The sequence below is a fragment of the Schistocerca nitens genome, chromosome 2 (genome assembly GCF_023898315.1).
Source record: "Schistocerca nitens isolate TAMUIC-IGC-003100 chromosome 2, iqSchNite1.1, whole genome shotgun sequence".
Lineage (NCBI taxonomy): Eukaryota > Metazoa > Arthropoda > Insecta > Orthoptera > Acrididae > Schistocerca > Schistocerca nitens.
Window position 1 is genome coordinate 118,084,809 of NC_064615.1, and position 24,575 is coordinate 118,109,383.

At 41.6% G+C, this 24,575-nt stretch overlaps 1 protein-coding gene across 1 annotated transcript in view; it reads right to left on the reverse strand.

The window, feature by feature from the left end:
- Positions 1-218: 218 nt before the first annotated feature.
- The window catches only part of LOC126235792 (protein IWS1 homolog), a 129,742-nt gene continuing 105,385 nt past the window's right edge, over positions 219-24,575 (reverse strand). The window contains exons 9-10 of the mRNA XM_049944605.1: positions 17,324-17,435; positions 219-485 (exon numbers count right to left, since the gene is read on the reverse strand). Coding sequence (XP_049800562.1) covers positions 363-485; positions 17,324-17,435 — 235 coding nt within the window. The 3' untranslated portion in view covers positions 219-362. The remainder of the gene's footprint in view (positions 486-17,323; positions 17,436-24,575) is intronic.

Here is a 24,575-nt window from a genome sequence, read left to right on the forward strand (position 1 = left end):
AATGCTTCATGAAGACAGAAAATACTCCGTTAATTTTGTATTACCCTTCTGTTACAGAGAAGGCATAAAGACCATCATTCATTTACCAATTAGAAAAATACTGAACTGGGATTTGAAGCCAGCTCCCCCCGAAAGCACAGAGACAAGAGTGCACACTCCACTCAGTTATCTCTCTTTACAATAAACTGTAATAAATTCCACTTACAAGCACACACATGTATTTCATAAATATAGCTGATTTTATTTACATTACAGTACACACTGCATTTCCACATGCAACGAGAGTATGAACACTGAACACTATGTATGCAAGTACAAGGAACACATACAGCCCAAAGTGGCATTGAGTCTTTAACAGTTCTTTATAGTGCCATTTTCCGTCCTTCGATAGATATTTCAACAGCCCGGCGAGCTTTCTTCAAGCGTTTGTTATCAAGGTAGTTCTTCATATGTTTCTCGAATCTGTTAAGTGACTTCTTTGTCGTCTGAAACAGATCACAATTATGTACAGAATGCTGCTTGTCTAGTTTTTGACATTATTGTATGAGAATATTACACAAATGAAAGTAACTCTCACTGCACATACATAGGGCAAGCATAACATGATCTTTAAAAAAAAATGAGTCTCTAACCCCTTCCGCTCAGTCCCCAGTACCTTCAAGTGACTCACAATGCTCACGAATTTGTCTTTTTTGTGAATTCAGTAAAAATCAATGTGTATCAGAAAAGATTGTTACACAATTTAAGAGTGGAATGAGATTTTCACTCTGCAGCGGAGTGTGCGCTGATATGGCTAAGCCATGTCTCCGCAATATCCTTTCTTTCAGGAGTGCTAGTTCTGCAAGGTTCGCAGGAGAGCTTCTGTAAAGTTTGGAAGGTAGGAGACGAGGTACTGGCAGAAGTAAGGCTGTAAGGACGGGGTGTGAGTCGTGCTTGGGTAGCTCAGTTGGTAGAGCACTTGCCCGCAAAGGGCAAAGGTCCAGAGTTCGAGTCTCGGCCTGGCACACAGTTTCAATTTAAGAGTGATTTGAAGAAGGAAGATTAGGATTTAACATCCTGTTGAAAATAAGGTCGTTACAGACAGCGTGTGTTTTGAGTGTAGCCCAAAAGAAGCAATGTACAGAGCAAGCAAAGAACCTACAGACAGTCTTCTGTTTCACTGTACAAACTTGCTATTTTACTCATCATTACAATGTAACAGTAACACACACAAATTTGAAAGTCTACATCCACATCTACATTTATACTCCACAAGCAACCCAACGGTGTGTGGCGGAGGGCACTTTACGTGCCACTGTCATTACCTCCCTTTTCTGTTCCAGTCGCGTATGGTTCGCGGGGAGAACGACTGTCTGAAAGCCTCCGTGCGTGCTCGAATCTCTCCAATTTTACATTCGTGATCTCCTCGGGAGGTATAAGTAGGGGGAAGCAATATATTCGATACCTCAACCAGAAACGCACTCTCTCGAAACCTGGCGAGCAAGCTACACCGCGATACAGAGCGCCTCTCTTGCAGAGTCTGCCACTTGAGTTTGCTAAACATCTCCGTAACGCTATCATAGTTACCAAATAACCCTGTGACGAAACGCACCGCTCTTCTTTGGATCTTATCTATCTCCTCCGCCAACCCGATCTGGTACGGATCCCACACTGATGAGCAATACTCAAGTACAGGTCGAACGAGTGTTTTGTAATCCACCTCCTTTGTTGATGGACTACATTTTCTAAGGACTCTCCCAATGAATCTCAACCTGGCACACGCCTTACCAACAATTAATCTTATATGATCATTCCACTTCAAATCGTTCCGTACCCATACTCCCAGATATTTTACAGAAGTAACTGCTACCAGTGTTTGTTCCTCTATCATATAATCATACAATAAAGGATCCTTCTTTCTATGTATTCGCAATACATTACATTTATCTATGTTAAGGATCAGTTGCCACTCCCTGCACCAAGTGCCTATCCGCTGCAGATCTTCCTGCAATTTTTTAATGCTGCGACTTCTCTGTATACTACAGCGTCATCCGCGAAAAGCCGCATGGAACTTCCGACACTATCTACAAGGCCATTTATATATATTGTGAAAAGCAATGGTCCCATAACACTCCCCTGTGGCACGCCAGAGGTTACCTTAACGTCTGTAGACGTCTCTCCATTGATAACAACATGCTGTGTTCTGTTTGCTAAAATCTCTTCAATCCAGCCACACAGCTGGTCTGATATTCCGTAGGCTCTTACTTTGTTTATCAGGCGACAGTGCGGAACTGTATCGAACGCCTTCCGGAAGTCAAGGAAAATAGCATCTACCTGGGAGCTTTTATCTAATATTTTCTGGGTCTCATGAAAAAATAAAGCGAGTTGGGTCTCACACGATCGCTGTTTCCGGAATCCATGTTGATTCCTACAGAGTAGATTTTGGGTTTCCAAAAACGACATGATACGCGAGCAAAAAACATGTTCTAAAATTCTACAACAGATCGACGTCAGACATATAGGTCTATAGTTTTGCGCATCTGCTCGACGACCCTTCTTGAAGACTGGGACTACCTGTGCTCTTTTCCAATCATTTGGAACCTTCCGTTCCTCTAGAGATTTGCGGTACACGGCTGTTAGAAGGGGGACAAGTTCTTTCGCGTACTCGTCGTTGAATCGAATTGGTATCCCGTCAGGTGCAGTGGACTTTCCTCTGTTGAGTGATTCCAGTTGCTTTTCTATTCCTTGGACACTTATTTTGATGTCAGCCATTTTTTCGTTTGTGCGAGGATTTAGAGAAGGAAATGCAGTGCGGTCTTCCTCTGTGAAACAGCTTTGGAAAAAGGTGTTTAGTATTTCAGCTTTACGTGTGTCATCCTCTGTTTCAATGCCATCATCACCTCGGAGTGTCTGGATATGCTGTTTTGAGCCACTTACTGATTTAACGTAAGACCAGAACTTCCTAGGATTTTCTGTCAAGTCGGTACATAGAATTTTACTTTCGAATTCACTGAACGCTTCATGCATAGCCCTCTGTACGCTAACTTTGACATCGTTTAGCTTCCGTTTGTCTGAGAGGTTTTGGCTGCGTTTAAACTTGGAGTGAAGCTCTCTTTGCTTTCGCAGTAGTTTCCTAACTTTGTTGCTGAACCACGGTGGGTTTTTCCCATCCCTCACAGTTTTACTCGGCATGTACCTGTCTAAAACGAATTTTACGATTGCCTTGAACTTTTTCCATAAACACTCAACATTGTCAGTATCGGAACAGAAATTTTCGTTTTGATCTGTTAGGTAGTCTGAAATCTGCCTTCTATTACTCTTGCTAAACAGATAAACCTTCCTCCCTTTTTTTATATTCCTATTAACTTCCATATTCAGGGATGCTGCAATGGCCTTATGATCACTGATTCCCTGTTCTGCACTTACAGAGTCGAAAAGTTCGGGTCTGTTTGTTATCAGTAGGTCCAAGATGTTATCTCCACAAGTCGGTTCTCTGTTTAATTGCTCGAGGTAATTTTCGGATAGTGCACTCAGTATAATGTCACTTGATGCTCTGTCCCTACCACCCGGCCTAAACATCTGAGTGTCCCAGTCTATATCTGGTAAATTGAAATCTCCACCTACGACTATAACATGCTGAGAAAATTTATGTGAAATGTATTCCAAATTTTCTCTCAGCTGTTCTGCCACTAATGCTGCTGAGTCGGGAGGTCGGTAAAAGGAGCCAACTATTAACCTAGCTCGGTTGTTGAGTGTAACCTCCACCCATAATTCACAGGAACTATCCACTTCTACTTCACTACAGGATAAACTACTACTAACAGCGACAAACACGCCACCACCGGTTGTATGCAATCTATCCTTTCTAAACACTGTCTGTGCTTTTGTAAAAATTTCGGCAGAATTTATCTCTGGCTTCGGCCAGCTTTCTGTGCCTATAACGATTTCAGCTTCGGTGCTTTCTATCAGCGCTTGAAGTTCCGGTACTTTACCAATGCAGCTTCGACAGTTTACAATTACAATACTGATTGCTGCTTGGTCCCCGCATGTCCTGACTTTGCCCCGCACCCTTTGAGACTATTGCCCTTTCTGTACCTGCCCGAGGCCATCTAACCTAAAAAACCGCCCAGTCCACGCCACATAACCCCTGCTACCCGTGTAGCCGCTTGCTGCGTGTAGTGGACTCCTGATCTAGTCAGCGGAACCCGAAACCCCACCACCCTATGGCGCAAGTCGAGGAATCTGCAGCCCACACGGTCACAGAACCGTCTCAGCCTCTGATTCAGACCCTCCACTCGGCTCTGTACCAAAGGCCCGCAGTCAGTCCTGTTGACGATGCTGCAGATGGTGAGCTCTGCTTTCATCCCGCTAGCGAGACTGGCAGTCTTCACCAAATCAGATAGCCGCCGGAAGCCAGAAAGGATTTCCTCCGATCCATAGCGACACACATCATTGGTGCCGACATGAGCGACCACCTGCAGATGGGTGCACCCTGTACCCTTCATGGCATTCGGAAGGACCCTTTCCACATCTGGAATGACTCCCCCCGGTATGCACACGGAGTGCACATTGGTTTTCTTCCCCTCTCTTGCTGCCATATCCCTAAGGGGCCCCATTACGCGCCTGACGTTGGAGCTCCCAACTACCAGTAAGCCCACCCTCTGCGACCGCCCAGATCTTGCAGACTGAGGGGGCAACCTCTGGAACAGGACAAGCAGCCATGTTCGGCCGAAGATCAGTATCAGCCTGAGACAGAGCCTGAAACCGGTTCGTCAGACAAACTGGAGAGGCCTTCCGTTCAGCCCTCCAGAATGTCTTTCGCCCCCTGCCACACCTCGAGACGACCTCCCACTCTACCACAGGTGAGCGATCAGCCTCAATGTGGGCAGTATCCTGGGCAGCCACAGTCATAGTCCGATCGGGGGATGCGTGCGACGAGCTGGCCGTCCCTGACAAACCCCCATCCGGACCCCCACAGTGATGCCCATTGGCAACAGCCTCAAGCTGTGTGACCGAAGCCAACACTGCCTGAAGCTGGGAGCAAAGGGATGCCAACTCAGCCTGCATCTGAACACAGCAGTTGCAGTCCCTATCCATGCTAAAAACTGTTGTGCAAGGAACGTCTGAACTAATCTACAGAGAGCACAAACAATTCGACACAAAATTTAAACAGTTATTAAAATACAAGATTGCCTAATAGATGCAGTAATGCTGCTACTTGCGCACTGCTGACACACTGCTCAGCGGCGGAAGGAGACTACGCGATTTTACACTATTCAGGTACTAAAACGCGATGCTACACTCTCAAATACTATAATACGCCCGAAATTTATGAATTAAACAATGCAAGTACCAAAAACACGCAAAGAAATTAAGAATTAAACTATGTAACAAATAAGTGAGCTAAGAGTATACGACTTGCTGCTGCAGCTGCTCATCCAATGGCGGCAGGGACTCTCTCTCTCTCTCTCTCTCTCTCTCTCTCTCTCTCTCTCTCTCTCTGGGCAGGTTGGGGATTTTCTCTGCACGGGGACTGGGTGTTTGTGTTGTCCTCATCATTTCTTCTTCATCATCATCACCATCATCTCCTCTCTCTCTCTCTCTCTCTCTCTCTCTCTCTCTCTCTCACACACACACACACACACACACACACACAGAGAGAGAGAGAGAGAGAGAGAGAGAGAGAGAGAGATCCAGCGTGTAGGAATTTACAATACAAGTGTACATTCTTTCCTATTTTCTGTTTCTCTCACTGCGTATATGTTCCGTGTATGGATTTACACACACTGATCTTACTACTTATTCTCACAGTTTCTACTCATGGAAAGACTGAAACACTATATAGAAGGCTGATCAAGAATAGTAATTCTGCGTTAATAGAAATAATCATCAACAGCCAAAGCTGTATCAAAGAGTTCATAAACATTTGTCAATTTGTAACTATGTGTTAAGCCCAGTCTCAAAACTTATGCTTTGTTCCTAGAGTCAAGTCATGTGACCACAGTTCACCAATTATCTGAGTCTCTAATCTGCTAACGACACTCTCCCTCTCTTACAATCTTCAAGTGGAAGAGTACTGCTTGAGAAAGGATGGTATCTGTGTGCATTTCCCTGTCCACTAAAGACTTAACTAGTTACTAATATTTAGCACAGTGAACATCCCATCATTCTACTGCATAAAATACTTTCAGCTCAAGTTTTTAAATCATTGAAGCTCATCTCAACTGACATGCAATGGCCACTCCATTCATTTTAACTACAATAATGAATGATGATGATACTAAGCGCTCAGGAAAAAAATGTCAGAATTACCTATGTGAAACTATTCAAACTAAATACTTCGGTACCTAACGCAATGCGTTTCTTACAAACCTTCATTTGCAGATGGATGATGATCATACAAACCATACGTTTTAAATGTGAGATAAAAAGATAAAAGTTAACTTTCTGATGTCAGCCAACCAAGTTAACATCCTTCACAGAAATCAGATACCTAAAGTCTGCTCAAAATTAATTTAGTATTGACAGCTACAACAGAAGAAGTAGGGAGGACCCCATTCTGGAGGTACGAGCCACATTCTGTCACCCATGAGATCTGCAGCCGCAGCAAAGAGCCAAAAATTTCCAAACCCTCACTCCGGCACCACAACACTTCCCACCTGCACAGTGCTTGAGTTTCAGACAGTTTAATGTCCTGTGTAATTGTTGTATCTCATGATTTGGTTTGTTTCCGTTTTTTATGGATGCAGCAGTTATTATTTTATTTGTTACCGCCATTTGTTGTGTGCTACTGAACGATGTCAGAAAGAAGTCCGCAGAAAGTTATGAGCAGAAAACTTCTGCGTCATTCTCTTGGCCTGGGGATGCACAAGATCAGTCAACAGAAACAGTTTGCATGTTACTGTCCTACTGTGAGACTGAAAAACTCTATGGGGACCTGCTGTTCCCCCCCCCCCCTCCCCCACCACATGAACCATGGACCTTGCCGTTGGTGGGGAGGCTTGCGTGCCTCAGCGATACAGATGGCCGTACCGTAGGTGCAACCACAACGGAGGGGTATCTGTTGAGAGGCCAGACAAACATGTGGTTCCTGAAGAGGGGCAGCAGCCTTTTCAGTAGTTGCAGGGGCAACAGTCTGGATGATTGACTGATCTGGCCTTGTAACATTAACCAAAACGGCCTTGCTGTGCTGGTACTGCGAACGGCTGAAAGCAAGGGGAAACTACAGCTGTAAATTTTCCCCAGGACATGCAGCTTTACTGTATGATTAAATGATGATGGCGTCCTCTTGGGTAAAATATTCCGGAGGTAAAATAGTCCCCCATTCGGATCTCCGGGCGGGGACTACTCAGGAGGACGTCGTTATCAGGAGAAGGAAAACTGGCATTCTACGGATCGGAGGGTGGAATGTCAGATCCCTTAATCGGGCAGGTAGGTTAGAAAATTTAAAAAGGGAAATGGGTGGGTTAAAGTTTGATATAGTGGGAATTAGTGAAGTTCGGTGGCAGGAGGAACAAGACTTTTGGTCAGGTGATTACAGGGTTATAAATACAAAATCAAATAGAGGTAATGCAGGAGTAGGTTTAATAATGAATAAAAAAATAGGAGTGCGGGTTAGCTACTACAAACAGCATAGTGAACGCATTATTGTGGCCAAGATAGACACGAAGCCCAAGCCTACCACAGTAGTACAAGTTTATATGCCAACTAGCTCTGCAGATGATGAAGAAATTGATGAAATGTATGATGAGATAAAAGAAATTATTCAGGTAGTGAAGGGAGACGAAAATTTAATAGTCATGGGTGACTGGAATTCGTCAGTAGGAAAAGGGAGAGAAGGAAACATAGTAGGTGAATATGGATTGGGGGGAAGAAATGAAAGAGGAAGCCGCCTTGTAGAATTTTGCACAGAGCATAACTTAATCATAGCTAACACTTGGTTCAAGAATCATAAAAGAAGGTTGTATACCTAGAAGAATCCTGGAGATTCTAAAAGGTATCAGATAGATTATATAATGGTAAGACAGAGATTTAGGAACCAGGTTTTAAATTGTAAGACATTTCCAGGGGCAGATGTGGATTCTGACCACAATCTACTGGTTATGAACTGCAGATTGAAACTGAAGAAACTGGAAAAAGGTGGGAATTTAAGGAGATGGGACCTGGATAAACTGAAAAAAAAAACAGAGGTTGTAGAGAGTTTCAGGAAGAGCATAAGGGAACAATTGACAGGAATGGGGGAAAGAAATACAGTAGATGAAGAATGGGTAGCTCTGAGGGATGAAGTAGTGAAGGCAGCAGAGGATCAAGTAGGTAAAAAGACGAGGGCTAATAGAAATCCTTGGGTAACAGAAGAAATGTTGAATTTAATTGATGAAAGGAGAAAATATAAAAATGCAGTAAATGAAGCAGGCAAAAAGGAATACAAAAGTCTAAAAAATGTGATCGACAGGAAGTGCAAAATAGCTAAGCAGGGATGGCTAGAGGACAAATGTAAGGATGTAGAGGCTTGTCTCACTAGGGGTAAGATAGATACTGCCTACAGGAAAATTAAAGAGACCTTTGGAGAAAGAGAACAACTTGTATGAATATCAAGAGCTCAGATGGAAACCCAGTTCTAAGCAAAGAAGGGAAGGCAGAAAGGTGGAAGGAGTATATAGAGGGTTTACACAAGGGCGATGTACTTGAGGACAATATTATGGAAATGGAAGAGGATGTAGATGAAGATGAAATGGGAGATAAGATACTGCGTGAAGAGTTTGACAGAGCACTGAAAGACCTGAGTCGAAACAAGGCCCCGGGAGTAGACAACATTCCATTAGAACTACTGATGGCCTTGGGAGAACCAGTCATGACAAAACTCTACCATCTGGTGAGCAAGATGTATGAGACAGGCGAAATACCCACTGACTTCAAGAAGAATATAATAATTCCAATCCCAAAGAAAGCAGGTGTTGACAGATGTGAAAATTACCGAACTATCAGTTTAATAAGCCACAGCTGCAAAATACTAATGCGAATTCTTTACAGACAAATGGAAAAACTGGTAGAAGCGGACCTCGGGGAAGATCAGTTTGGATTCCGTAGAAATGTTGGAACACGTGAGGCAATACTAACCTTACGACTTATCTTAGATGAAAGATTAAGGAAAGGCAAACCTACGTTTCTAGCATTTGTAGACTTAGAGAAAGCTTTTGACAACGTTAACTGGAATACTCTCTTTCAAATTCTGAAGGTGGCAGGGGTAAAATACAGGGAGCGAAAGGCTATTTACAATTTGTACAGAAACCAGATGGCAGTTATAAGAGTCGAGGGGCATGAAAGGGAAGCAGTGGCTGGGAAAGGAGTGAGACAGGGTTGTAACCTCTCCCCGATGTTATTCAATCTGTATATTGAGCAAGCAGTAAAGGAAACAAAAGAAAAATTCGGAGTAGGCATTAAAATTCATGGAGAAGAAGTAAAAACTTTGAGGTTCGCCAATGACATTGTAATTCTGTCAGAGACAGCAAAGGACTTGGAAGAGCAGTTGAACGGAATGGACAGTGTCTTGAAAGGAGGATATAAGATGAACATCAACAAAAGCAAAACGAGGATAATGGAATGTAGTCAAATTAAATCGGGTGATGCCGAGTGGATTAGATTAGGAAATGAGACACTTAAAGTAGTAAAGGAGTTTTGCTATTTAGGGAGTAAAATAACTGATGATGGTCGAAGTAGAGAGGATATAAAATGTAGATTGGCAATGGCAAGGAAATCGTTTCTGAAGAAGAGAAATTTGTTAACATCGAGTATAGATTTAAGTGTCAGGAAGTCGTTTCTGAAAGTATTTGTATGGAGTGTAGCCATGTATGGAAGTGAAACATGGACGATAACCAGTTTGGACAAGAAGAGAATAGAAGCTTTCGAAATGTGGTGCTACAGAAGAATGCTGAAGATAAGGTGGGTAGATCACTTAACTAATGAGGAGGTATTGAATAGGATTGGGGAGAAGAGAAGTTTGTGGCACAACTTGACTAGAAGAAGGGATCGGTTGGTAGGACATGTTTTGAGGCATCAAGGGATCAGAAATTTAGCATTGGAGGGCAGCGTGGAGGATAAAAATCGTAGAGGGAGACCAAGAGATGAATACACTAAGCAGATTCAGAAGGATGTATGTTGCAGTAGGTACTGGGAGATGCAGAAGCTTGCACAGGATAGAGTAGCATGGAGAGCTGCATCAAATCAGTCTCAGGACTGAAGACCACAAAACAAACTGTTGATGGTGAGGGAGTATGAAGCTGCATGGCAATGACAGTTTTTAAGGAAGATATATATGGCACGAATATCGATGAAGTGTTGTGGCTTGATGAAACTGGGTTAATTCTGATGTTATCAAGCAGGGCTGAACAGGTGACACAACTAAAGGAACGATGGCAATGGGGGCTGACTTATTCCTTGTCATGCAGGCACCTCACAAGGTTCTCTCTCGAATGGTCTCGTACTTTGTAATCAACAGAAATGGAAGGTTATTACAAAGAAATGAACCACGTTACATTTAAAAAGTGGTTTGTAGGGTCAATAATTCAAAATCTGGGGAAACTGTCTTTTTTCTAGATAATTCTCCTTAACATTCAGTTACTACTGACAAAACACCTACCATGGCAAAGTGAGAGGAGGAAATAACTGACTGGCTTCAGTGTCGGTAAGTCTATGTAAGTGATGGCCTTAGAAAGTTAGAGCTTATGGAATTACTACCTCTCCACAACACACAGTTCCCCATATATGAAATCTATATGCTCACAAAAACATATTGGCTAACAATCTTACCACTGCCATTTCCACACAACAGAATTAACATAGGCCCCAATTACAGATTATGTTGGCAGGAATGATAATTAACCCTTTCTACAGCCTAAGCACTCACAAAAGAAGCTGTTAGGAACATCATCTCTGAAGACTGGAAGAAGGCAGAGACAAACATATGTAGAGCATCATGGAGAGAACAAGACAGAATGAAGCAGTTTTGAAAATTCAGTGGAGGAGACAATTATTTCATTAAATAACAGCAGTGGCAGTTACAGTGATATGAAGTATAGGTAGGTTCAGCTGCATGTCTGAAGGGCACAATTTGTAATGGTAACATAACAAAATTATATTTTTGTATGTTTTGACATTTTAATAAGGCGGCCTTATCAGCAACTAATTCCATATGAAATTCTTCTTGAGAATTCAATTTATATTACATAAAAAATATTATCGTTAACAATAACTGCCACATTCAATATTTTTATATTGCGTTTGTCCTTTTTTTGAAAATGGTTGGGTTATATATGATATGTTTTTAAACTGCTACAAACAAACATAAATCCCACATTCTGTAAAGTTAGAAATAAGTAGACGAATCAGAAAATTTACAAACATATTGAGCCATTCCTTGCAATGAAACTAAAACAGTGACCACTCAGTACTCAATGTGAGAGTCCACTTCATACTTGATACATGTGGAGGCCATTGTGCATCAAGTTTATCTCGTGTTCAGAGTTCCAGTTTGGAGTAGATGAAAATCTGATGTATTCTTAAGATTTCATTTGCTTAAAGTGTTTACATAACTTCAACAACCAAAATGTTTCCCACATATCAAAAATTCAGTAATGTCATCAGAAAATGCATTTTGGTAAACTGTATAAGGGTGTCTACAGATTTTCAGAGGCCCAAATTGATTACTTTTTACATCACTTCTTTAGTTATATTTATGAACTCTTGAAGGTATTGAGGTACAATGACAAAATCACTTTTTTTTATGAACCCAAAAGCTGCTTGAAATAAAAGCTGAATGTAATAACAACTTACAAACTGTATGTCAGCACAAATAATGTAACTAGGTATGACTTGTAGAATACCATTCATCAAATGCTACAAAAACATGAAACTCTCACATAGGATGTGGTATGACTATTTTCAAATATATTTATCATCACATCAATTAAAATACAAGTTGTTTTAGCATAGTGATGTAGCGAAAATTTACAATTTTCTTTAAGGCACTACAAACACTTATGAAGGCACAAAATTTATGTCAAATGTTAAGCTTCACAGTAAGATTTGGTGTTTATATTTCTTAGCTAAATTTGAAATTTTCAAGTTCTTCTTTTGCCTTTTCTATAACCATTCTTTGAGCTCTTTTGTTTATTGAACCGTTTTTCTTTTAAGATTACCCACTTTATTTTCATCAGATTTCTTCTTTTTTTAAGGCTTCTATTCTTAGTGATGAAGCATTCTACACAGCTAGTATCACTAATTTTGTAACATTAACAAAAACACTTATTTCTGCAACAACTGTATCTTCTAACTTTTCAACTAAATCTTTCTTGTTAACAGAAAAGCCTCTTTCAACTGCAGCATTTCCATGAAACATGCGTAACAGCTTTTAAATGAACTAGATGAAGTCATGGTTCAAGTCTGCAGTAAATTCATCATAAACTGTTCAAGTTTTATTTTCTTAGGATTCAACTGTTTCAGTTGTTTCTCAAAATATTAACAAAATTTACAGCATTCTACATTGGCTGTTGATGGAGTCACATGCTTTTTGACACAAGTTCTTCTAATGTGATTGTCACTCAAGAATTTCTCAAAATTGAGCTCTGCGTAACTTTGGGTGATATACATGAGCCTCCTTTGCCTATATTTAATTTCAAAGAACTGTTCTCAGCAATTTTTTGATACAGACTTTGCAAAATAACTGTGCGTTTCTGGAAGTAACCACATATAGCTCTAAAGGTGGCAAATGACAGTAGCAGGGTTTTTGCTAATGTGGCCTGCACAGATGGACGCACAAGTCCACCACAGATAACAAAGATTTTTAAAAGTTCTGGTGACTCTTTCTATATATGGACTACTGGGCGCAACATTTTTGGAACTAACGCTATGACCACCTATTCAATTTCATTAGCTTTTCATGACTACCTGTTTATTTCCATTACTTTTTCATGACCTGTAGAAACCCTGGTATATCATTTTAATAATTTGGTGCCTCAAATAAAACTAAAATGATAACACAGTGGAGACTTGCGGAACAGATTGATGCAAGTTCCATATTTATAAAAGTGAGTAGTTTATGAAACTGAGTGAGTCAAACAAAATGTTAAGGTTATGCTTTGTTCCGTGTGGGACGGCACCTCTGCTACACACCTCTACGTGCTCCTCCTGAACTGTCAATCCTGAAGTAATTTTGAACAGATAATAATTACCAGGGTACACAAATTTATTCCAACATTTCCATTAAGAACACATCATCAGTAGTTGAAGACCTTGCCTTCAACTGCAAACTATTCTACTTTTTCTCAGCTTTCTTTTGTCGAGCATTCTTTGTACAGATTAAACAGGATCAGTGACACGAAACAGTCTCATTTCTCAGTGCCTCTTATGAGCATGTTCTTCACCTCCCCTTAGTGCAGACACATTTTCACTTTTTTGCATACACCATGGAAGATAACCCTTTTCTACATCGAACTCTTAATAGACTTTTTGCATACGACACGAGAGATGAGCCTTTTCTAACTCCAACCACTAATAATAGTTCATTTCTTTCTCAAATCACCCATATACCTGTAGTAAAAGTAATTCCACTGCAGCCTACCATATAACTTAGAATTATAATTACTAACTACACAACATTTCAGTCTGTCCTTTCACACAGAAATAATACTGGTCAAATACAATAAAAACGTTTTTCAAAATTAATTCACTGACTGTAAATTCCTTGACATCAGCTGTATTAGGTATAGATATTCTATCTAATAACAAAATATGCAAATTTGTGCCGGACCAGGACTTGAACCCAGATTTCCCACTTATCGTAAGTGGTCTCCCTAATCACTTCGGGTATCTGTGCACGTTCCCCATAATGACCCAAAGTTTCCTATATTACAATGCTTACATCATTATATCGTAGTCCCTTACACCATTATAGGAGAGTTGGAACTTTAATAGTGACAACTATTTATTTACAGCTCGTACAAAATAGATGTGTGTTTCAAAGTTTTACTGACCTTCAAAGTAGTCACCAGCATTGTGTATAACCTGATGTCAGCGATGTGGAAGTCATAGGATACTCTTAGCAGTGCCAGTTGCGTTGACAGTTCGAGTGGTGTGGTCTATTGCCCGACGAATTTGTAAAAGTTCTGAAGCGAATGCCGTGAACGGTTTCCTTCAGTTAAGAAATCGAGTTATACTCACAAGGGCTTAAATCAAGGAAGTGCAGTAGGTGGTATAGCACTTAGCAGCCCATCGGTCAAACAAATCAGTATCAGCTTGCACTGTACGTGCTTGAGCATTGTCCTGTAAAATGATGGTCAGGTCCTGCAGAAAGTGTCATCACTTCTGTCAGTATGCTGTTCATTTTTGGACCACAACCTATGACCTGACCATCATTTTGCAGGACAATCCTCAAGCACGTACAGTGCAGCTGTTACTGATTTGTTTGACTGATGGGGCTGCTAAGGGCTATACCACCTACTGCAATCCCCCGACTTAAGCCCTCGTAAGTTCAACTCGATTTCTAAATTGAAGGAAACAATTCACGGCATTTGCTTCAGAACTGCTATAAATTCGTCAGGCAATAGACCACACCGCTCGAACTGTCAACACAACTGGCACTGCTAAGAGTATCCTACAACTTCCACATCACTGACAACGGTTTATACACAATGCTGGTGTCTACTTTGAAGGTCAGTAAAACTTTTAAACATGTATCTATTTTGTACGAGCTGTAAATAAATAGTTGCCACTATTAAAAGTTCCAACCCTAGTATCATAGTCCACTAAATTCGTCACCTAAAGCTCACAACATTACTGGGATTCCTGTACCAAGGAGAATGAGACAACGAAAGAATCGAGATCATATGTCGCTCTTGGGTAGTAGATCTACCGTATTTACTTGAATCTAAGCCGCTCTCGAATCTAAGCCGCACCTGAAAAATGAGACTCGAAATCAAGGGAAAAAATTTCCTGTATCTAAGCCGCACCTGAGATCTGAGACTCGAAATTCAAGGGGAGAGAAAAGTTTTAGGCCGCACCTCCAAATCGAAACAAAGTTGGTCCATTGTAATATGAGACACAATTTAGGTCGAATGAATGACGATATTTTGGTTCGAGTCGTAAGCTTAGCAGTTAAGCTTTACCAGGTAGCCATTGCTATGCGTCAGGCGCTCCGTCCGTATTTACAAGGGTACCCTTCCTTTTTCCCGTGCTGCACCTGGTTTGAATTGAATGCTTATTTTTCTTTGATCTGATATGTGCCGTTCTCTTTGTTATAGGTGTTTACGTCACTCTAAGCTGAAAATGCATTATTGTACTGTGTCATGCATTGTTTGTCGCATTCTGATAATGAGAGTTGACGACCTGTCACCCCTCGCGGCAAGACTAGCTTTTGTGTGCGCTACTGCGGCTTACAATTAAAAAAAGAGAGAGGAATTGACTCATAAGCGAAACAATGGCAAGAGACTGCTATTTGTTGTTACTTACACTGCTGCTTTCTTTGATAATGATCAGCAAGAACCAAATAATAGACTGCATATGATAGAAGATGTTCTGAACAAGAGTTTAGCGAAAAATTTTCTCCGTTTGAAAATCTTTGCAGACGCCTCTTCAGTACATTACATTCTGCACAGAAATTAGAGCCATCTTACATTTAAAAATCTAGTCAATTGCCGTGCTTCATTTCTGACTGTATCACAATTAGGCATAAGAATAATACGAATAGAAACATGACATGATATGTATATTCTTCCGCGTTTGCTATAGTCTCACTCAAGTTTCGTAGTTTATTAGGCACACAGGATTTAAATGAGACAGCAGCAAACATGAAAGAATACATGGCAAAATGTTTATATTCATATTATTCTTATGGTGAACAGAATACTACATGTGATTCACAATTCACAAAAGTTCCTTTTAGCAACCATCTCTTCTCACAGGTAGGAAAAAATTCAGAACGTAGAGTTGGGCATATTGACAAACATCCCAAACAGTCTTGCCAGTCGGATTTTCGTTGTTGTTGTTGTTGTGGTCTTCAGTCCTGAGACTGGTTTGATGCAGCTCTCCATGTTACTCTATCCTGTGCAAGCTTCTTCATCTCCCAGTACCTACTGCAACCTACATCCTTCTGAATCTGCTTAGTGTATTCATCTCTTGGTCTCCCCCTACGATTTTTACCCTCCACGCTGCCCTCCAATACTAAATTGGTGATCCCTTGATGCCTCAGAACATGTCCTACCAACCGATCCCTTCTTCTGGTCAAGTTGTGCCACAAACTCCTCTTCTCCCCAATCCTATTCAGTACCTCCTCATTAGTTATGTGATCTACCCATCTAATCTTCAGCATTCTTCTGTAGCACCACATTTCGAAAGCTTCTATTCTCTTCTTGTCCAAACTATTTACCGTCCATGTTTCACTTCCATACATGGCTACACTCCATACAAATACTTTCAGAAATGATTTCCTGACACTTAAATCTATACTCGATGTTAACAAATTTCTCTTCTTCAGAAACGCTTTCCTTGCCATTGCCAGTCTACATTTTATATCCTCTCTACTTCGACCATCATCAGTTATTTTGCTCCCCAAATAGCAAAACTCCTTTACTACTTTAAGTGTCTCATTTCCTAATCTAAAACCCTCAACATCACCCGACTTAATTTGACTACATTCCATTATCCATTTTCGTAGTACATTGAAATGCTCCTACATTCGAAGATGAACAATATGGAATTTGTATTTACTTCGTTGGATAATGTATGAAAATGCAGTGGTCGAAACTCGGGGCGGAGAAAAAAGCTCATCTTCCACTTCTTCTTCTTCTTTTTTATTTTTTTAATTTATTTACTGACGCAGAGGGTTGGCGCCCGTGTTTGTCTTTGTGCCTGCAAAGCATGCCTGTGTAGCGCTACATATATTCGACGGCAGAAGTTAGTTGTGGCGGCACCTACCAAAATTTTTTGGAACTTCCGCTTACTTTGCACTCGATTCTAAGCCGCGGGCGGTTTTTTGGATTACAAAAACCGGAAAAAAAAGTGCGGCTTAGATTCGAGTAAATACGGTATACCTAATACAGCTGATGTCAAGGAATTCACAGCCACCTAATTAATTTTAAAATATTTTGTACAGCTGTGGATTGTCAACAGCTGTCTGTTCTTTCAGAGATATATGTCTGTAAACAGTAAAAACACTCTCAGTTTTTTAGTGTTTACGTGATACTGTTTGCTTAAACTATATAAAGTTTCAGTGTCAAGTCACTGTTAATGTCACTTTTACTTATAATGTAACAAGAAGTTCACAATTACTTTAAAATTAAAAAATACATCTTACCCTGCTTATGTCAGTCTCATTCTGCCACTTGGGTCGGTTAACATAGTCTTTGTTGGAAGGAATAGGAACACGGGCTCTTGCTACCCATCCTTTATCACCAGGTCGCAAAGGCCTGAAAACAAATACATTTTTTTTTTTTTTATTGGTAGAGTTCAATGTAATGACAGCTTGGACAGGAAGCAGATATAACACATTTAATTCTGTGAAGGGTCAAAGTGCCCAGTTGTAACACTGGTAAACAAGTTCAGCACCATTCTTTACGATGTTCTCTATGGCATAAGGCTAAACATATCAATTGCATTGCATAATACACACAAAATAATTCTCCATCTTTTAGATCAGAATTCAGTTCTTTATTTGCCTACAATGGTCTGGGGAAGATACACATCCTGCTCAGCTGTTCCACAGAAGTTGTTGACATGTATAACTGCACCACTTGGGTTTTCCTACAATGCTATTGACGCCTGTATATGTTTTGAGCCATCGATCTCGCACTGTTGCGGGCAAGTTACTTCCGTTTCTCAGTTAATAAAAGGAAAAAAAAAGTCACATATTTATCACACAGCATATGTGCCTATTTGCATGCTATCATTTGCAAAAAATTTTATTTTCATTTCTTGAATAGTTTATGAAATATGACAGCCGGCCGCGGTGGCCGTGCGGTTCTTGGCGCTCCAGTCCGGAGCCGCGCTGCTGCTACTGTCGCAGGTTCGAATCCTGCCTCGGGCATGGGTGTGTGTGATGTCCTTAGGTTAGTTAGGTTTAAGTAGTTCTAAGTTCTAGGGGACTAATGACCACAGCAGTTGAGTTCCATAGTGCTCAGAGCCATTTGAACCATTTGAAATATAACAATTGTTATGATGACATAATATCTGATTCGTAGGGGCAGTAATGGGCGTCTCACATGCAACTGTCTGTCAGATGTAAAAATTAATAACTTGATATATCTAAAAACAAAGATGATGTGACTTACCAAATGAAAGTGCTGGCAGGTCGACAGACACACAAATGAACACAAACATACACACAAAATTCAAGCTTTCGCAACAAACTGTTGCCTCATCAGGAAAGAGGGAAGGAGAGGGAAAGACGAAAGGATGTGGGTTTTAAGGGAGAAGGTAAGGAGTCATTCCAATCCCGGGAGCGGAAAGACCTACCTTAGGGGGAAAAAAGGACGGGTATACACTCGCACACACACACATATCCATCCACACATATACAGACACAAGCAGACATCTCACAAGCAGACATATTTAAAGACAAAGAGTTTGGGCAGAGATGTCAGTCGAGGCAGAAGTGCAGAGGCAAAGATGTTGTTGAATGACAGGTGAGGTATGAGTGGCGGCAACTTGAAATTAGCGGAGATTGAGGCCTGGTGGATAACGAGAAGAGAGGATATATTGAAGAGCAAGTTCCCATCTCCGGAGCTCGGATAGGTTGGTGTTAGTGGGAAGTATCCAGATAACCCGGACGGTGTAACACTGCGCCAAGATGTGCTGGCCGTGCACCAAGGCATGTTTAGCCACAGGGTGATCCTCATTACCAACAAACACTGTCTGCCTGTGTCCATTCATGCGAATGGACAGTTTGTTGCTGGTCATTCCCACATAGAATGCATCACAGTGTAGGCAGGTCAGTTGGTAGATCACGTGGGTGCTTTCACACGTGGCTCTGCCTTTGATCGTGTACACCTTCCGGGTTACAGGACTGGAGTAGGTGGTGGTGGGAGGGTGCATGGGACAGGTTTTACACCGGGGGCGGTTACAAGGGTAGGAGCCAGAGGGTAGGGAAGGTGGTTTGGGGATTTCATAGGGATGAACTAAGAGGTTACGAAGGTTAGGTGGACGGCGGAAAGACACTCTTGGTGGAGTGGGGAGGATTTCATGAAGGATGGATCTCATTTCAGGGCAGGATCCCTGCTGGAGAGCCACATTCAGAATCTGATCCAGTCCCGGAAAGTATCCTGTCACAAGTGGGGCACTTTTGTGGTTCTTCTGTGGGAGGTTCTGGGTTTGAGAGGATGAGGAAGTGGCTCTGGTTATTTGCTTCTGTACCAGATCGGGAGGGTAGTTGCGGGATGCGAAAGCTGTTGTCAGGTTGTTGGTGTAATGCTTCAGGGATTCCGGACTGGAGCAGATTCGTTTGCCACGAAGACCTACGCTGTAGGGAAGGGACCATTTGATGTGGAATGGGTGGCAGCTGTCGTAATGGAGGTACTGTTGCTTGTTGGTGGGTTTGATGTGGACGGACGTGTGAAGCTGGCCATTGGACAGGTGGAGGTCAACATCAAGGAAAGTGGCATGGGATTTGGAGTAGGACCAGGTGAATCTGATGGAACCAAAGGAGTTGAGGTTGGAGAGGAAATTCTGGAGTTCTTCTTCACTGTGAGTCCAGATCATGAAGATGTCATCAATAAATCTGTACCAAACTTTGGGTTGGCAGGCCTGGGTAACCAAGAAGGCTTCCTCTAAGCGACCCATGAATAGGTTGGCGTACGAAGGGGCCATCCTGGTACCCATGGCTGTTCCCTTTAATTGTTGGTATGTCTGGTCTTCAAAAGTGAAGAAGTTGTGGGTCAGGATGAAGCTGGCTAAGGTAATGAGGAAAGAGGTTTTAGGTAGGGTGGCAGGTGATCGGCGTGAAAGGAAGTGCTCCATCGCAGCGAGGCCCTGGACGTGCGGGATATTTGTGTATAAGGAAGTGGCATCAATGGTTACAAGGATGGTTTCTGGGGGTAATGGATTGGGTAAGGATTCCAGGTGTTCCAGAAAGTGGTTGGTGTCTTTGATGAAGGATGGGAGACTGCATGTAATGGGTTGAAGGTGTTGATCTACGTAGGCAGAGATACGTTCTGTGGGGGCTTGGTAACCAGCTACAATGGGGCGGCCGGGATGATTGGGTTTGTGAATTTTAGGAAGAAGGTAGAAGGTAGGGGTGCGGGGTGTCGGTGGGGTCAAGAGGTTGATGGAGTCAGGTGAAAGGTTTTGTAGAGGGCCTAAGGTTCTGAGGATTCCTTGAAGCTCCGCCTGGACATCAGGAATGGGATTATCTTGGCAAACTTTGTATGTGGTGTTGTCTGAAAGCTGACGCAGTCCCTCAGCCACATACTCCCGACGATCAAGTACCACAGTCGTGGAACCCCTGTCCGCCGGAAGAATGACGATGGACCGGTCAGCCTTCAGATCACGGATAGCCTGGGCTTCAGCAGTGGTGATGTTGGGAGTAGGATTAAGGTTTTTTAAGAAGGATTGAGAGGCAAGGCTGGAAGTCAGAAATTCCTGGAAGGTTTGGAGAGGGTGATTTTGAGGAAGAGGAGGTGGGTCCTGCTGTGACGGAGGACGGAACTGTTCCAGGCAGGGTTCAATTTGGATAGTGTCTTGGGGAGTTGGATCATTAGGGGTAGGATTAGGATCATTTTTCTTCGTGGCAAAGTGATACCTCCAGCAGAGAGTACGAGTGTAGGACAGTAAATCTTTGACGAGGGCTGTTTGGTTGAATCTGGGAGTGGGGCTGAAGGTGAGGCCTTTGGATAGGACAGAGGTTTCGGATTGGGAGAGAGGTTTGGAGGAAAGGTTAACTACTGAATTAGGGTGTTGTGGTACCAGATTGTGTTGATTGGAATTTTGAGGTTTTGGAGGGAGTGGAGCTGGAAGTGGGAGATTGAGTAGATGGGAGAGACTGGGTTTGTGCGCAATGAGAGGTGGTTGAGGTTTGCTGGAAAGGTTGTGAAGGGTGAGTGAGTTGCCTTTCCGGAGGTGGGAAACCAGGAGATTGGATAGTTTTTTGAGGTGAAGGGTGGCATGCTGCTCTAATTTGCGGTTGGCCTGTAGGAGGATGCTCTGAATAGCCGGTGTGGATGTGGGAGAGGAAAGATTGAGGACTTTTATTAAGGATAGGAGTTGACGGGTGTGTTCATTGGCTGAGTTGATGTGTAGGTGAAGGATTAGGTGGGTGAGGGCAATGGATTGTACGGTTTGGAACTGGTATAGGGACTGATGGAAAGAAGGGTTGCAGCCAGAGATGGGAACTTTAAGTGTGAGGCCTTTGGGGGTTATGCCAAATGTCAGACAAGCCTGGGAAAATAAAATATGCGAGCGTAGAATGAAATGAGGTATTGTTCTCCTCTCAATTTTAAACAAAACTCCGATATTGTATCTACATTTCATACACTACAAAGTATGAACTAAAAATCAACCACACACAAATTTTACGCAATGCATTTTTACCTCTGCAAACTCTTTAAAATGTAGGGCAATGTTTATCGTTACTCGATGCAGTGCAGTAACTATGACATATAACAAAAAGAAATTCAATCCTTTATCAAGTGAAAATATAACAGTATAAGATGTGCAAAAATCAGTTTGTCTCGGTGAATAGTTGTCTTAAAATTTTTAGCAGCCAAATGCCATTCCTCAGCACACTAGTGTCGTAAATTGGTTAGCAGGAGAGGACAACAAAGCTGCACTCAGTGCAGAATGCAAAGAGTATGTCTGTAGCAACAGGTGCTGTCACATATAAAAAGACACCACTAAATTATACTTTCTGATGATGCCTGACAAGACAAAGTAAGGTTTGAGATGAAGTATTAGTTTTGACTGGATAAGGATGGGATAATCAATATGCCATACAAAACTATCTGGTCATTTGATGTGATTTTGAGAAATTGCAGGAAAATTAAATCAGGATGGCCAGATTAGGATTTGAGCCCTGCTCTTCTCCGATACGAGTCAAGTGTGTTTCGGACTGTGCCATATCACCTGCGGTCACAATCTGTTTAGTGCTATCACTCCAAAGCAGAAAAATTACATTATCTAAAGATATTTTGAGTTGCTACCTGCAACTGACAAAGGGGAAAAAATTATAAAAGTACTTGTGAGTTTTCAGATCCATTTGCTGAAAACAAACTTCTGATCATACAAGACAGTTCATAAAGGAAACTTAAAAAGATAGCCAATGATAATGTTACAGTGATGCACAATCCACCTAGATTACTCTTAAATCTGTTTCAGAATGTTTCTTGTTTTCCTTGGTTTTTCCTATGGGCACTCAAAGCTGTCAACTGAAGGTTCAATATATGACTGTTGTTACCTATTTCAAAATTGCTTTTAATTGTCTTTTTTGCAATTAGCACAGCCTATATCTTAGGTAACATTTTCATTGCTAGACTAAGGTAACAGATTATTTTCTTTCATACACACAATTATGGAAAATACAGGATGAAATTAAGTGTGTATAAGAGGACAAATAGCCACTCACAAAATAAGAGACAGATTGAGTAACAGGAGACAGGTAAATAAGAAAGGTGAAAAATCGCTCAACTTTCTAATAGCATGTACATCGGACAAAAACACAAGTGTTCTGCGACCAGGCCCACCCAACCTATGCATTATCTTTGTCCACCTCCATACTACTACTACTTCCAGCATTCTGCCCCATGAGTCATATCCCTGTGGAAGACACAGGTGCAAGCCCTGCCCCATACATCTGTTCACCACCTTTTGTTCTAGTCCTGTCACAGGCATTTATTATTCCTTAAAGGCAGAGCCATCTGCAAAGACATCCATATTATCTGTCAACTACACTGCAAATCCTGCACAGCATTTAACATGGATACGGCCAGGAACAAATGGGAAAACTTGATGGTATCCATCCAACTGTAAGACCAAGGAAGAAATGGGAGGATGAACTGCTGAAGGACCTTCAGCAACTGGATCCAAAGTGCACAAGATAGCCATCCATGTAGGAACACATTAAGGTTGGTGCATGGTCTTCATTGCCCATAATCAGCCATGTGTGTGTATGAACAAACGGAGACTGCCAAACTATGGCTGAAGGTCAAGTAGACCAACTAACAGCAGAGCAAGCTACTCATCATATCATTACTTCAAAACTTCTGTAATTTAGATCCTCCCTACCAACATTAGCTCTTCTTCTGAATTTAACAAATGATAAGCATACTTATAATGTATTTTATTTCCATAATCCCCCTGGTCTCAATTTACACCAGTCTCTGCCCACCTCCCCCTCTGGCCTCATCCCTCCTGTTCCCATCTCAAAATTCCCTCCACACACCCATTAACAATCTGTGTCCCAATGCAAGAATTTCATCTTTCAATTATTCCTCATCCCCCCCTCCCTCCCACTCCGTACCTCATCTCTCCCCCCCCCCCCTCTATTCTTGATTGTATAAATCATTCAAAAGTATGTTTCTTTTCCTCTTCATCCCTTCTATGATCTCTGGACTTAAGCCAGTGCAATGTTTTGTCTCTTAGCTCCTACTTCCTTCGATGCATTTTCTTTACTTCTGGCTTCCTTCCTTCTCACAACAGGTTAGTCCTCTTCATGTATTGTCTGTGAGGCCTGCCCCCACCCCGAACCCCATTACCAACTTGCCCAGCCAATCCCTCTTTCCTTACTGGAGAAGGAAGTACACATTCTGAAACCTCAAAATTTCTCAAATTTGGATCCACAGCCCATATAAAATCACCGAGCTTATTTTCCATTTATTTGTCTATTATTATTGGATAAAAGTCTGCACATCTCATCAAATTTGCTGATTTTGACCTTCATGACCATGTAGCAATGATTTGATGTTTTACCAGATTCCTAATATTCACAGTACACTCGTGAAATGGTCATATGGGAAAATCTCCACTTCATCACTACTTCAGAGATGCTGTGTCCCATGGCTCGTGCACCGACTATAACAGCACATTCGAACTCACTTGACTATTGATAACCTGCCACTGTAGCAGCAGTAACCGATCTAACAATTGTGACACACTTGTCCTACCCAGGTGTTGCTGACTGCAGTGCTCTACACTGCTTGTTTACGTATCTCTGTATTTGAATACGCATGCCTATGCTAGTTTCTTTGGTTCTTCAGCATATTTCCATGTGACTTTAATTTCTACATACCTCAAATGCTTTTATATACTTCATCTGATGTTATTTCAGGAATGTCATTATCAACTATCTGTGTTTGTGATTTACATCTCATACTGCAGAAACATTTCTTAATCCATAAAGGCTAGTTTGTTATCTATTATGACACCGGCCATCTTCACTCTTGAAATGTGGTGTCTATCTACCCTAAACAAGTTCCTGTTTTGTCTCATCGTATCTAATTTCCACTGCAATTTCTCACATCACCACTAAAAAAATAACTGAATTTATTTACTTAACCTGCATATTCTATCACATTTCTATTAACATTTGCTAAGTAATGGCATTTCATGGTAGGTCCATGCAT